Genomic DNA, 15,840 nt, shown 5'->3' on the forward strand with positions numbered 1-15,840 from the left:
TTTTATGAATAGGGACCACATCCGCTCTCCTCCAATCCCCAGGAATCACTCCCGTCTCCAGAGATTTGTTGAACAAGTCTTTAATAGGACTCGCCAGAACCTCTCTGAGCTCCCTTAGTATCCTGGGATGGATCCCGTCTGGTCTCATCGCTTTGTCCACCTTCAGTTTTTCAAGTTGCTCATAAACATCCTCCTCCGTGAACGGCGCAGAATCTACTCCATTTTCTCGTGTAACTTTGCCAGACAATCTCGGTCCTTCTCCAGGATTTTCTTCTGTGAACACAGAACAGAAGTATTTGTTTAGCACATTTGCTTTCTCCTCATCACTCTCCACATATTTGTTCCCAGCATCTTTTAGCCTAGCAATTCCATTTTTTATCTTCCTCCTTTCACTAATATATCTGAAAAAAATTTTATCTCCCTTTTTTACATTTTTAGCCATTTGTTCTTCCGCCTGTGCTTTCGCCAGACGTATCTCTCTCTTGGCTTCTTTCAGTTTCACCCTGTAGTCCTGTAGAGGGATGTTTGCGATAGGTCTGAAATTGGTTAGGTTGTTGGGTGGTTCTTTGTTGTTCTTTTTAATGGGTGTTATTACAATTTAACCTAAGATTTTTGGAAATATTCCTGTGGTTAGTTGTAGGTTAACCCAGTTGAGTAGTTTGGCTTTGAAGATGATTGGGGCTGCTTTCATTACATCTGTCCGCATCGTTCAAAAAAGGACGCCGTAATCGCTTTTACAGAGGTGCCTAATGGCACATAAGGTCAAAGTAGGGGTGGTTTATGCCAGAAATGGCTTTAGGCTTCTCTCGTTCAGCAGGAACTTGTCTAACTTTGTCTTGAATCCTGGAGGGTGTTTTCCCCTATGACAGACTCCGGAAAAGCCTAAAGCCATTTCTGGCATAAACCACCCCTACTTTGACCTTATGTGCCATTAGGCACCTCTGTAAAAGCGATTACGGCATCCTTTTTTGAACGATGCGGACAATTACGTTACCCTCCGGGGGTGCGCTAGTTGGGGTATTAGAGGGAGTAGAGGGTGATTCTAAGAGTAACAAGATTCCAGAATCCCAGAGAGTAGAAACATTCCATACAGAATCTCAAAGAATAGTAAGATTCCAGAATCCCAGAGAGTAAAAAGATTCTAGAATCTCAAGGAGTAGCAACATTCCATGCTACCGATCCATGGCAAACAGTGGCTTCCCCCGTGTCTTTCTCAATAACAGACTATGGACTTTTCCTCCAGGAACTTGACCAAACCTTTCTTAAAACCAGCTACGCTATCTGCTCTTACCACAACCTCTGGCAATGCGTTCCAGTGCTTAACTATTGTATCTCGACGTAATTATATTCCCCAGTGTTCTCTTCCTTGACCCTGTCTGTTCATAACCCAGTTTTATTATATCATACCTGATATTGGTTTTAATTTCTTTTTTAAAATATATTATGCCTATTGTTATTGTTTGATAAATAAACTTGGCATGAGATTAAGGAATTACCGGGAACCACTGGAGACCATATAGTTTTAATATACATTAAAGCAAACTTTCTACACACGTACCTTTTTAATCGCCCTTTTTAAGAGTGTAAAGTGCTAAGTCACAGTTCTCAAGACAAACTGGCGGAAAGGAAATGTCACAACTCTATAGAGCCATTAGTGATACGGAAGAACGAGTAGCACTATAAATGTCCTGGTGTCATGGGAAGTGTGTGTGGCCCTATATTGCAGCCTGGCATGGGAGAATGTGTAGTTCTATACAGTAGAGCTGACTTGCATATGGGAACCATGATAAATAGCCAAATATCAGTGATCCGGGGACAACATTCCTAATTTCATAATGTAAATAGCTGCTAATGTATTATTTGATTAAGGATCAAATTTTATGCTACAGTTTTTATAAATTGGTAAAAATGTTTGTTCAACATTTATGACTGTGATTATGTAAACCGTAATATATGCTATATACATTTTTAAATGAATAAATGGCTGTAGGGGTTAGGCCAAAACTTGGAAATAAGGCCAAGTGTTTCACTAAGGGAGTCTTAGTGCACGCTAAATCTGCTAGCAAGCCTTAGTAAAAGCCCCCCTAAATAATAATTTATTTCTTTGGATTTAACAACTGCCTTTATGAAGAGATTCACCCAAGGCGGTGTACAGCAAGTAGAATCCTATATAATAAAACGTTAGCGGCGCATGCGCTTTAAAAAAAGCGTGATTCCTGCCGCTGTGGTGTGTGATCCAAGGCCGTGTTCCATTTTAGAACCCGGCCAGGGATCACTTTGGCCACTCCCCTCCTCCCGCCCTCACCTCACCAACCCGAAGCAAGCTCAACACACCTCCCGCCCTCACCTCACCAACCCGAAGCAAGCTGGAACATACCTCCCGCCTTCGCTCACCGCTGCCGCTGATCCTCTTCGCCGGCTATGGCGGACCTCGCGGGCCGCCTTCCGGCCTCGGTGGCATGTTCCCTCTGACGCACGGGAACGCGTCGGGGGGGAGCGTGCTTCCGGGTTGGGGAGCGGCCTGCTTTGAAGAGGAGCAGGCCAGAAGACGCCGGGATGGAGGGAGGGTAAGCAGGGGGATTAATTCAGGGGGCCAGAGGGAGAGGGAAAGGGGGCTGCTTTGGGGGGAGGGGTGTGCTGAGGGGAGACAGAAGGGACCTTGGAGAGATAGGGAGAGGGAAAGGGGGCTGCTATGAGGGAGGGGTGTGCTGGGGGGAGACAGAAGGGGCCATGGAGAGATAGGGAGAGGGAAAGGGGGCTGCTTTGGGTGGGAGGTGTGTTGGGGACAGACAACTTTGCTCTGGGGGGAAGACAGAAGGGGCCATGGACAGACAGGGAGAGGGAAAGGGGGGCTGCTTTGGGGGGAGGGGTGTGCTTAGGGCAAACAGCTTTGCTCTGGGGAGGGAAGACAGAAGAGGGCCATGGAGAGACAGGGAGAGGGAAAGGGGGCTGCTTTGGGGGGAGATGTGTGCTGGGGGCAGACAGCTTTGCTCGGGGGGGGGGGGAGGGAGAGACAGAAGGACACAGGCAGCGGCCAAGGAGAGAGAGATAAAGAAACACAGACAGACAGACATCTATTCTAGCACCCGTTAATGTAACAGGCTTAAAGACTAGTTCGACATAAAACTTACGATTTTGATAACAGTAGTAAAAAGACCAAATACAACAAACTGAACGAGCGAGGCAGAGTTAAGATCAGGAAATGGAAACTTATGAAAAAGACTACCATGAAAGAGTTTCAAAACTATTAGTCGTAAAAGAGTAAACATGACCACGACAGCGCCTGATACTAGGACACATGGCTCCGCCCCCTTCCACCCCAACACAAACCTCATCTCTTCGGGGCTGCGTTTGGAAGGCATCTGTAGACGTGTGGATGCAAGGTGATGACGTCACGTGACATCCTCATGTCACACCCTCCTTGAGGGCCGCAATCCAGTCGGGTTTTCAGGATTTCCCCAATGAATATGCATGAGATCTATTAGCATACAATGAAAGCAGTGCAAGCAAATACACCTCATGCATATTCATTGGGGAAATCCTGAAAACCCGACTGCATGGCAGCCCTCGAGGAGGGACTTTGACGGACATGTGTGGGTAAATCCGGACCTCTGTTTATCCCACCTGAAACAGCCTGCCAGCATTTTGGCAGATTTGCATATGTTACATGTATTTATCACCTGCCCCTAAAGGTGCTGGAAATGATGTAGAAAACGCACAAATGATTCAAGGGTTGGATGATTGTTTTCTATGATCTGTGTTATTGTGGTTTGTAAATTATTTGATATGCTAAAATTGTAACAAAAGAACTTGTTGATTAAATAAAGATTTAAAATAAACTCCTTTTATGCTTAAATCAACAGACTGTCCATAATACTGTAGACAGGTACTTAATATGTAATTAATATTAATGCACTTGAAGGTCTGAGAAAAAGACAAGACTTAGGGTGAGGGGAGAGTTGCTATCTGCCCAAAGTGGAGGAATTGTAGCCGAGTGGACTGGGTGGGTCAATGTGGTCTTTATAATTGCAGCTCTGTAGACCCGTTGGTGTCATGGAAAAGTGCGTGGCGTCTGACTTTAGCCACCCCGATGCCCTTGTCTGCTCTTAGGCCCATATTCTATAAAAGGCGTCTTAACCCAGGTGCCTAAGTTAAGAGGAAAATGCTGTTTAAAAGTGCTTTTAAAATAAATTTTAAGGTGCCTAAAAAAAAGTGCCAGAATTCCACCTATGGAAGCAATTTAGTTTATTTGATATATAACAAATATAATCAAACCAAAGCGATTAATAAAAGTAAAAGCAATGGGTTAAAAATAAAACCCAAAAAACAGACAGAGTAAAAAGACCAATCCAATAGACAAAAACAAAAGGCTTTGTGGGGAAGGGTTAAAGAAAAACAGATCGTGAAAGGGCACAATTTACCAAAATGCAAAGGATCCACAGCCAAACGCCTTTCTGAAGTAATAAGCTTGGTGCTTTGACTTGAAAACTTTCAAGGATTTTTCCGACCTTACATAAGAAATGCCTTCACCGGATCAGACCTTGGGTCCATCTAGTCCGGCAACCCGCACATGCGGTGGCTAAGCTAGGTGTTGCCTGTTGAAGACCCATATCCCGCAATGTGATTTGCAAGAAGGTGAGCATCCAACTTGCCCTTGAATCCCAGAATGATGGTTTCCGTCACAACCTCCTCCGGGAGAGCATTCCAAGTGTCCACCACTCGCTGTGTGATAAAGAACTTCCTGATATTTGTCATGGACATTTTGCCCCTCAGTTTCAGTCCATGACTTCGTGTCCGAGTCACATTTGACAATGTGAATACCGATGTATCTTGCTCAATTTTGTCAAAACCTTTCAGTATTTTAAAAGTCTCTATCATATCCCCTCGCAGCCTTCTCTTCTCGAGAGTGAACAATTCCACCTTGAATAAAGTGATAGTGAATTCCAGAGACTCGGGCCCATCACAGAAAAGCTTGAGTCACGATTAGCGTCCAGGAACATTTGCCGAAATGATGGTACAGTTAACAGATGCTGAGAGGAAGAACGAAGGTCCCTTATTGGCTTATATGGAATCAAGTGATCGAATTTGAATGGGATCCTATAAGCTATTGGAAGCACGTGTTCAGACATGGCTAACAAGCGCCATAAAGCGGTGCAATTCACGCCAAAGTTAGGCGCCAGAAACGGAGGCCTATATTTTGGGCACCTACCTTTCCTGAAAGCGCGATTTTCTAAATGGCCCCACCGCATGGTTGGCATGTGATTGCCACCAAAAATGGTGCCTTTTAGAGAATCCAGGACTTAATCCATAATGGAATCTTGACCCCCAGGGAAAGGGAAATAAAAGGTTGCTGGGGTTTGATACAGCACTTAAGGGTGTTTTCCCCTATTTGAATCCCTTAAGGGTGTTTTCCCCTATTTGAATCCCTGAAGGATGTTTTCCCCTATTTGAATCCCTTAAGGGTGTTTTCCCCTATAACAGTCACCAGAAGAGCGTTCCAGCTTCCTACCACTCTCTGGGTGAAGAAGAACTTCCTTACGTTCATACGGAATCTATCCCCTTTCAATTTTAGAGTGTGTCCTCTCGTTCTCCCTACCTTGGAGATGGTGAACAACCTGTCCTTATCTACTAAGTCTATTCCCTTCATTATCTTGAATGTTTCGATCATATCCCCTCTTTTCAAGGGAGAAGATGCCCAGTTTCTCCAATCTCTCACTGTACGACAACTCCTCCAGCCCCTTAACCATTTTAGTCGCTCTTCTCTGGACCCTTTTGAGTAGTACCGTGTCCTTCTTCTAAGAATGAAATGAATCGCACGCTTATAGATAAAGGTACAGAGTTTCCATTCATCAGGCCAAGTCATTACTGACAGCCCCAAAAGAAACTTTAAAATAATGAGTTTTTAGCTGAGCTTTAAACTTTGGAAATGATCCTTCTGACCGAATAGGTGGAGGAAGGTCATTTCTTAGTTTGGGACCTATAAACAAAAACACTGACTCATAGTTGGGCCTGTCTATGGGAGGGAAGGTGTAAGCAAGAATGAAAGAGATGACTGGGTGTGTAGGGGGGGATCTATGAGTAAGACAGAGAGTTTGTAAACAAAGACGGAAATGAACAGAAAAGCCAGTGCAATTTTAGCAAAAGTGGAGGAGCTGCATTCTGTGCCCTGGTAAGTGATGTACGAGATATGACATATATGTATATCATAAAATATATAAGGCTTCTAATAAAGACCTCTTGATGTTCCTCCTTTGTTTATATTTTGACTCTGCAGTTTGATCCTCTTTCTTTGGAGCTTCCTTTTTAACTGAAGCTCTGCTCTAGTTGAGAACTATTGTCCAGGGTCAGACTAATCACTGCGACAATAGGACAGTGCCTGAGTGAACTCAATAGTAGGGGGCCCACTCGTCCCTAGGGTCATCTAGTTTAATCTGGAATAGGCTACCTTTAAGTTAAGGAACATGTTAAAAGACATATTTCTTCTCTTTGGAATCCACAAGAAGTCCACGAAATCTTATTGTAACTCCAACCAACTGTCTTATATGACGGGGTGCTGGAAAGTTCTCAGCCCAACCAACTTCCTAAATTCTGAACGTTATTTTGCCACTATAGCTGAAAAGATTGTTATTTTATTTTGGAAAGTGCCAATTTGCAGAATTGTAATGCTATGTTTTGACATTGTTTCAGATCATTGATTGAACCATATCAACGAAAAGTGTCGAATTTTCAAGCGTGGAACTCCGAGCTGTCATGAAGTTCCTATTCCTGTAGAAGAAAACTGCAAAGAAAATTTGTGAACGTATGATGCAAACATTGAGTGACAAATGCTCATCATACTCCACAGTGAAGAACCATGTTTCATCAACAGTAACTAGTTGACACCAGCTTGCTGAAGATGTTGCAAAATCAACTTGGAAGAGTCCACTTGATGTCGTTTCTCATCAGCATTCAAATATTTGAGCACCCACTTGGCTGACAGCTTCTGCATACCCAGCTGCTTGTGGATTATACACCCATCACAGTCCTTGGATATCTGTAGTGTCTTAGCAATTGTTTTAGCTGATATTTATCAATCTGCCAAAATCAGATCATGGACATGGTCAACAGTTTCAGGAGCTGACACCGTTTGAGGCCTCCCAGACCTAGCTGCATCTTCGGTCTCAAAATCTCCATGCTGAAAGTTTGCACATCACTTTGATCCTGAGACAAAAGAAGTCCATGCAATGCCAGCACTCAGTTTCTTCAAGGCCAAGGAAATTCAAGACCCAAACAACAGCAGGAAAAGTCAAGTGTTTTGGGATCAGGAAGGTGTAATGACTATTTTTCAAGGGGCCAAACCATTAATGCAGACTACTACTATAACTTGCTGTGCCAATTAAAGAAGGCTTTGAAAGAAAAAGGAGAGGGAAGCTGTGGAAAGGAGTTCTTTTTGCAAGACAATGCACCTGCTCACAAAGCTGGCAAAATTATAGATGTCTTGACACAGTTGGGGTTTCAGTGCAAAGACCATCAACCTTACTCACCAGATTTTGCTCCATCTGACTATTTTCTGTTTCCAAATCTTAAAAAGAGTTTGAAAGGGCAACAATTTTCGAGTGATTTGGAGGTGATTGCAGCAGTGGAGCAGTATTTCAGTGATAGAAGACATCAGAGTATTTTTTGGAAGAGTTACAGAAACTTCAGACATGATGTGCTAAGTGTGTTGAACTTAGGGGTGAATATGTGAAATAACTTGTAAGTTGCATGGCTCCAAGTCATTCCATTCTTGGTTGGGCTGAGAACTTTTCCACACCCCCTCATGTTGTAAACCACAATGAATCTCAGTTGAAAATTGTGGGATATAAGAACTTGTATAGCGTGGTAATTAATTAGGATAGGTGGTTAGGAGCCCCTATCCCTTATACAGTTATTTTATTTGATATACCTCCATTTTTAACAAAAAAAAAGTCAAATCAAAGTGGTGTACAATAAATGAAAACAGTGGGCATGTACAGAAACAAATTACCCAAACTAGACACAAGAGGAAAGGTTTACAATATCTTAAGGGAAAAACAAGCAGGATAGGAGACAGAAAGAAAAAGCAGAGTAAAGATAAGCATAAGATAGTACAACTTCTGGTGGAATTCCATATGCCATATATATAAAATGGAGTGTACATTTGCAACACGGAGAGGTTATTTTGGTAAGTTTCAGAAGATCTGGGGACCATTAACAGACTTCTATAATGAATGATACCATTTTCCCATAATAAGTTATTTGTTAAGAGGGGATGTGGGTGGGTATTATTTTAATCATCTCATAATATATATGAATTTATCAATATATTTTGTTGTATTTGTATGCAATTTTTTAAGGGGAGGGGATGGGTGGGTCTACAATTTTAGTAATAATTGTTATACATATTATGTATTACATACTTTTTCAAATATTAGAGTACATGATTATAGAATATGTTGTATTTACAGTGATGCATGAAGGAATATCAAGTGTGTATTTTATGAGATTGCATAACTTTATATATGATACACTTGTTGTAGTATGAAAAATGAATAAAAAATTTTAAACAAAAAAGATAGTAATATGAAAAAGGTACAAGGCAATTAACTACTGAGTCTGAATTATGAGAATCACTTTCAGCTGCCCCTGCAATTGTCAGAGGCAGCAGAAAATCCAAGTGGCCATGGCCTCCCCATCTTTAGCTTGAACCGGGGATCGAACCCCTGAAGCTGCGCTCTGCCCAGTCCATGACGTTTGCAAAGCGAACCTATCGCAGGCCGAGCTGAAGTCCGGAAGCCGGTGGCTGCGCAGAGTTTGGCGCGCTTTCGCTTTATGTGGGAGCGTCTAGGACGGACGGAAAGGGGAGGAGCCGGCCCGGGCTGGCCGGGCTCTGATAGGACAGCCCGGACGGGACTATCTGCATACGGTGTGCTGATTGGCTAGAGGGGACGCGAGGCTGCTGCTGGGCGCGTGAAGCAGCCCCCGAGTTGCAGGGAACTGTGCTTGCAATTGCTGCTGCTTTCCTGCCCGGTGGGTCTCCAAAGTTTGCAAGTCTTAAGGTCCGTTTGGCATCTGAGGGTGGGGGAGGGAGTGCCCTGCCAGGGCATCCTAAGATGTGCTTGCACTTGAGTGGCAAGATAAGGTCAGAGGTCTCCCGATCAGCTGAGAGAATTGGGTGTAGCCTGCTTTGATGTTTGCACAGTTTAGCAACAGAATCAGTTGTTCCTGGGAGCAGCTGCGCTTTGCACTGGCTGGGCCAGGAAGCTCTGTGCATTGCATTGTGTATGGCAGAAGAGGGGTTAATAGGGCGCCCTAATCTCGGGGGTGGGGGTGCATGCACCTCCCATTTCCGTTGCATTTCTTTGGAAACGGAAACCGAAACTTAGCTGGAAGCCCATCATGTGTACGTCAGAGGTAAACCGAAACTGTTGCATCCTCATTTCATTCTTCTCCTTGTCGAAGGTGCCTTAAGGACTGCAGGTGGCGAGATGCAGTGCCCGGGCTGTGGCCACATCCCTCGAGAAGACTCCCCCAAGTTCTGTAGCCAGTGTGGGCAAAGGTTGACTCCTCTGCAGAATGAGCAGCACAGAGCCACCATCATTGGTAATTCTCTTTGGTGCTCCCTGGTGTCCTGGGGAGGGTTGAGAGCCACTGGGCACTGGTGGTTCCTGGCATTCTTGGGGGGTGGGGGAGGGGTGTTGGGAGCCACTGGAAGTCCCTGGCATGCTGGGGGGAGGGAGAGTTGGGAGCACTGGTAGTTCCTGGCATTCTTGGGGGGGGGGGGGGTGTTGGGAGGCACTGGGCATTGGTGGTTTGTGGCATGCTGGGGGGAGGGTTGGGAGTAACTGGTACTTCCTAACATGCTGGGAGGAAGGGAGGGTTGGGAGCCACTGGTAGTTCCTGGCATGCTGGGGGTGGAGGGGGGAAAAGTTGGGAGCCACTGGTCACTAGTGATGCCCGATTTCTGATTTGAATCAATTCAACGATTCATTTCGGGTGAATCGATTTGAATCAATTCCTTTTTTTAAAAAATTTGCCTTCCGATTATGTGACTATTCCTCCTCCAGGTGCCTTCAGGTCTTCTAAAGCAGAAGTCAGGAAGTGCTGCAGTGTTCTCTGGTTTCCCCCTGGCCTCCCGCTCTTACCTATATTACCATAGCCTGTAGAGAGGATTGGCAGTGCTGTAGCGATCCTTGCAGGCTGCCATCATTCTCAGTAGCACGTTTCCTCTGCCACGATCCTGCCCCTGACATCAGAGGAGGGGCAGAACCGCGGCAGAGGGAATGTGCTGCTGAGGACAACAGCAGCCTGCAAGGATCGCTACATCACTGCCAATCCTCTCTGCAGGCTGTGGTAATTAGCTGAATCTTTGGGAGGCCAGGGGGGACAGGCCTTCAGGTGGGGAACATGCAGGCTAGTGCTGCCCGATTCAAGGAAGAAATTTTTGATTCGGTTCACCCTGTTGAATCGATTTTTCAATTTGATTCACTTTCAATGACACAGCTTTTTAAGTTTAAACATTTTATTTAACCTTCCCCAAAGCTTCTCCAGCCCCCAGATTCCTATATGGCCTCAGAAAAGAAGAGAGCAGAAGATCCTTTTACTTACACTGTGGAATCGCGGGGAGGAGAGGATAAATGCTTCCGGGAAGGAGAAAAAGAGAGCCAGCCACCAAATCCAAATATTACCTTTGCTGCCGTTGGCGCTGATCCAAATGAGGTCCACTTGGTGTTCCCTTCATCAAAGTCCTTTCTTCTGACGTAACTTCTGGTTTCGCAAAACAGGAAGTTACATTAGATGGAACGACTCCGACGGTACAGGGAAAGCCCAAATAGTTCGGGGCTGACTTGAATCGGTGAGTCCGGTTTTTTTAAACAATGAATCGAATCGATTCACCCGATTCAAATCAAAAATTGAGCAGCACCAATGCAAGCCTTCAGGGGGGGCCCTGGTGTAGAAGAGGGAGGAAAGGGGGGTTCAAAGAGACATGCATATACCAGACTGGGGGATGGAGGGAGAGGGGGGGAAGAAATAATGGGTCTAAAAATAGAGGAGAGGGAGAGAGATGGTGGACAATGGGATTTAGGGAGGGAAGGAACTGAAAGAGAGAGAAGTTGGACACAAGGGATGGTGTGTGTGTATGGGGGGGGGGGTGGATAGAGATATTGGATAGGAGGATAGTTAGGAAGAGAAAGGGAGAGCTCGTGGATCCTGGGGTGGTGGGGAAGGAGGGAGAGATGCTGGATGAAAGGGTAGTAGAGAGATGGTGGATCTGGAGATGGTGGGGTCCATTGCTACAGGAATGGAGATGAAAAAAAGGAAATATGCCAGATCTCTGGGGGAGGAAAGGGAAACGGAGGGGGAGGACCTAGATAGAAGATGGATGGTTAGCATGGAGAAAGGAGACCCTGGCAAGCAAGTTATCAGAAGACAACCAGAGCCTGGGACCAACATGATTTGAAAAATGACTAGACAGCAAAAGGTAGAAAAACTAATTTTATTTTCAGTAGGCTGAATCAGGCAGCACTACTGGTCACTGGTAGTTCCTGGCATGCTGGGGGGGGGGGGGGAGGGTTGGAGCCATTGGGCACTGGCAGTGTGTGTGTTGGGGAGATGCCAAGAGAATAGAGGTCGTGTGTGTTGCAAGTACTTAATTGCGTCAGATGCAGGAATCTGTGTTTAACGGGTCTGGGCATGAAACAAAACTGAAAGCAGTGTTCAGGGCCAGAAATAAGCATTTAGCTGTGTGAAAGTGGAAATGAGCTTTGCTGAGAAGGGAGGGGCCTAAAGGAAAATATGACTGACCTTAAATACACAATAGTGCTGAATTGCTGAAATCTTAAATTTCACCCAGACCCACAGTTTTCTTGCATGGAGTTTTGTGTACACATCTTAAATCGAGCAGAGCATAAAGATCACTGACCTGCTTATATTTTGTAGATTAATTTTGTTCTTAAATTTGAGAGCACAGTGCAAAACGGCATCAGTGGATTTTTGGCATATAAATCAAAAGTTCCCTCCTTCCCTCTAACTGACACCCCCCCTCCCCCGGTGAGATCAGACCTACCTACATGCACAATAATCATGATAAAGATATAATTTTTTTATAAAATTAATATTACTGTAGGTCAGAAGGGTTAGATTACTCTAGACATTGCGGGAAGAGTGTGGCGCAGAGGTTAAAGCCTCATCATCCCGAGGATGTGGGTTCAAACCCACGCTTCTTGTGACCCTGGGCAAGTCACCTAATTCCCACCCCCACCCCCATTGCCCCAGGTACATTAGATTGTGAGCTTAACAGGACAGACAAGGAAAAATGCTGGTATTGTGATGTCATAATGCTGGCTCTTATTGTTGGAATGAAGCATTATGACATCATAATACCTCATTCCACCAATAGGAGCCAGCTTCATCAGTGATGTCACAATGGCTTCATTGTCCTATACTTGGTTCACTTTTACTACATTTTGATTTCTAGAGTGGTGCACTGGTTAAAGCTACAGCCTCAGCACCCTGAGGTTAGGGGTTCAAATCCCACACTGCTCCTTGTGACCCTGGACAAGTCACTTAATCCCCCATTGCCCCAGGTACAGTAAATAGGGGAAAATGCTTGAGTACATGAATCGATTCATGTAAACCGTTCTGAGCTCTCCTGGAAGAACGGTATAGAAAATTGAGTAAGTGTATAAATGGCTCTAGCTCTACTTGTGACCTTACATGGAAAAGATACATTGAAGTATAAAACTTTGTCTACCACCTTTACAATGTATCAAAGCAGTTTACAATACACAATAATAAAGCTTAAAGGGAAACCTCTAGGAGAGAAAAGGATAGAAGGGGTTAATAGGAAGCAGAGGTCATCCTCCATCCACAGGACTTTAAGAGAAAGTTAGTTTTCATATGTGGGGGAGGGGAAGAAAGCATTGGTTTAATGGTATATTGATCTTGAATGTGACTCTGCCGTGGCCATCATAGTAAAACCATTCTTCGGAGTATTCTGCTGTTGTGGCATCTGGCTTTTGTTCTAAGATTGCATCATATATAATTTACCAGTACGTGATTGACATGGTGACATCATGTTTCTATAACTATAAGGCTGTCTATGACCTCACAATGCAGGTGTAAAGAGCCTTAGCCTATAGGAAGAGGAGATGCAAATGTTAAGAGCCTTAGCCAATAGGGAGAGGAAGAGATAGTGGATGCTGCGGATGGGCCATTTGGCCTTTATCTGCCATCATGTTTCTATAACCATGAAGCTCTATGACATCACAATGCAGGTGTAAAGAGCCATAGCCTATAGGAAGAAGAGATGCAAATGATGAGCCTTAGCCAATAGGGAGAGGAGGAGATAGTGGATGCTGCGGATGGGCTATTTGGCCTTTCTCTGCCATCATGTTTCTATAACCCTAAAGCTCTATGACCTCACAATGCAGGTGGAAAGAGCCTTAGCCTATAGGAAGAGGAGATGCAAATGTTAAGAGCCTTAGCCAATAGGGAGAGGAAGAGATAGTGGATGCTGCAGATGGGCCATTTGGCCTTTATCTGCCATCATGTTACAATGTTTCTGTAAATAAGTAAACATAGGGATCAAAATAATATTCAATTGTGATAATAAACTAAATAACTATATTCATATCACTATATTAATAAATTAAATAAATAAATAGTGCTCAGACCCACAACCATTAGTGTTCAAGTGTAAAAACACACAACACCGGCTGCCGTCAGACCATCATAGCACTATTCATGTCTTTCCCACCAATTAACATCCATTTTCTATAAGATTAACTTATCTTTTTTTATGGTGGTTATAAAGTGCTCGTGCATGAAACACAAGTCCTCCCTTCGACTCGAGTTTTGCTTAGTGCGTGCTTCCTCAGGAAGGGATTATCTGAAATCAGCCTCCCTAAATGGACACATCCAAACTGCTCCAACCAAGCCATCATTTTTCTATGAATTGACAATTGGTTATTTGTACAGGTTACCCTCCTTCGTGATTAGAGCTCTGGCTGCCTTGTTCGGCAGACTGGAGAGGAGGACCTTGCCGGTCGATGACCTTTTAAACTCTGGATTGGAGGTTTCGGATCCAAGATAAAATCCCACAACTGAGGAGTAAGGCAATAACATGCCAAACAAGCAGGTCGTTTGGAATTTCTGAAATTTAAGACCGATTTCTCTTGGCAAATAATTGACTCTACTAAATCTGCACAGAGGGCTTTAAACAAATTACGTTTGGGTCTCCTGAAGCAGAAGATCTCGAAACGGGGCCACGTTGGGACCCCTGAGACTTTCAATCTTTTTAAGTCTTTTGCAGCTAAGTGCATTACATCATTTTGTCCATATAGAGAACTTTTTGTTATAAGTTTTGGAATAATACTGCATTGAATATATGAACCTACACTTTTACCAGTGACCAGAGAGTGATTTTCTACATGTAAATGCAATGATTGGATGGTAAACTCTTCCTTTCAAGAGGTGGTTTTCACCCCCTCTTCAGGGTTTCACTTCTCTGAGCATTTTTTTGAACACCAGTAGTTCCACTCCCTCCTCACTGTTAAACATTATTACTATAGTCAGTCTGTTCTTTCTATCATTCAGCAATTTTCTGACTACATTGATATATATCCCTGTATCCTCTTAAACGTGGTTATCAAGAAAAGGCAGAATTATTTGGGGAGGGAGGAGTTGATTAGAAGGGTATAATTGTGACAGTATGAAGATCTGTTTAAGTTATAAAGAGACACAGAAGTCGGTTGCAGGTGACTTTGTGCTGGCACATTGGAGACCCTAATGCTGGCCTCCAGAAATGTGACCTATTACTGTCTCCTAGAACGGGTCTCGTTACCAGAACTCCACATGGGAGGTGTTGTGTGTACACTTTCCTGCATTGAAGGGTAATAATAATAATAATAATAACTTTATTCTTATATACCGCCAACAATCTTGCGACTTCTAGGCGGTTTACAATAAAGAGTAATTGTACAGACAGTTGCTTACAGAGTATGGCAGTGTTCATCTGATAGTAACAGCTTGATAATAATAACAACAGGTTGTATACTGCAGGACCATTCAGTGTCGTGCGGTTTACAAAGAATTAGAAAAATTCCATGGATTGACTGGGGCATTCATAGTTAGTGATTGGGGGTTAACAGTTTACAAGATCAGGTTTGGGTGGGATTGCGTAGGGGGCTATTGTTCTGTTTCGTTACCTAGGTATTTCGAGAACAGGAATGTTTTTAGGTGTTTCCTAAATTCTCCATAATTGTTTGTGAGTGTGATTAGTTTTTCTAAGTCTTTGCCCCATATGGCTGCTTGATACGATAGAAGTTGTTGATGGTATCTCTTATATTTGCATCCTCTAGCCGGTGGGGAGACGAATTTCAGGTGTGCACTTCTTTCATGTCTGTTGGTTGGGAATGAGAAGAGGGCTGTTATGTATTTAGGGGCTAGACCAGATAATACCTTGAAGCATAGACATCCCAGCTTGAACTTCGTACGTGCCTCCATTGGCAGCCAATGCAGGAGTCGGGGGCGGCCTTCGTTTGGGTTCAGTTCAAAGGAAGGGGTGTTCATTTGTTTTGGGTTTTTACACTCGAGACCTTCCTGTGTCAGGTGCTGAACTATGCACACAGTCGGTTGCATGGTTTACTCTGCAAGACTTGGTAGCCACTATTATGCCATCCCTGTCCTGGAGGACTACCAGGCCAATCGGGTTTTCAGGCTAGCCCTAATGAATATGCATGAGAGGGATTTGCATATAATGGACATGACAAGCATGCAAATCTGCTCCATGCAGATTCATTAGGGCTAGCCTGAAAACTCGATTGGCCTGGTGGTCCTCCA

At 44.1% G+C, this 15,840-nt stretch overlaps 1 protein-coding gene across 1 annotated transcript in view; it reads left to right on the forward strand.

The window, feature by feature from the left end:
• The first annotated feature begins 8,910 nt into the window (after positions 1 to 8,910).
• RNF213 (ring finger protein 213) overlaps positions 8,911 to 15,840 on the forward strand; it is a 194,263-nt gene continuing 187,333 nt past the window's right edge. Inside the window, 2 exon segments of the mRNA XM_033962240.1 lie at positions 8,911 to 9,027; positions 9,460 to 9,600. Coding sequence (XP_033818131.1) covers positions 9,486 to 9,600 — 115 coding nt within the window. The 5' untranslated portion in view covers positions 8,911 to 9,027; positions 9,460 to 9,485.

Source organism: Geotrypetes seraphini, chromosome 10, assembly GCF_902459505.1.
Source record: "Geotrypetes seraphini chromosome 10, aGeoSer1.1, whole genome shotgun sequence".
Classification (NCBI taxonomy): Eukaryota; Metazoa; Chordata; class Amphibia; order Gymnophiona; family Dermophiidae; genus Geotrypetes; species Geotrypetes seraphini.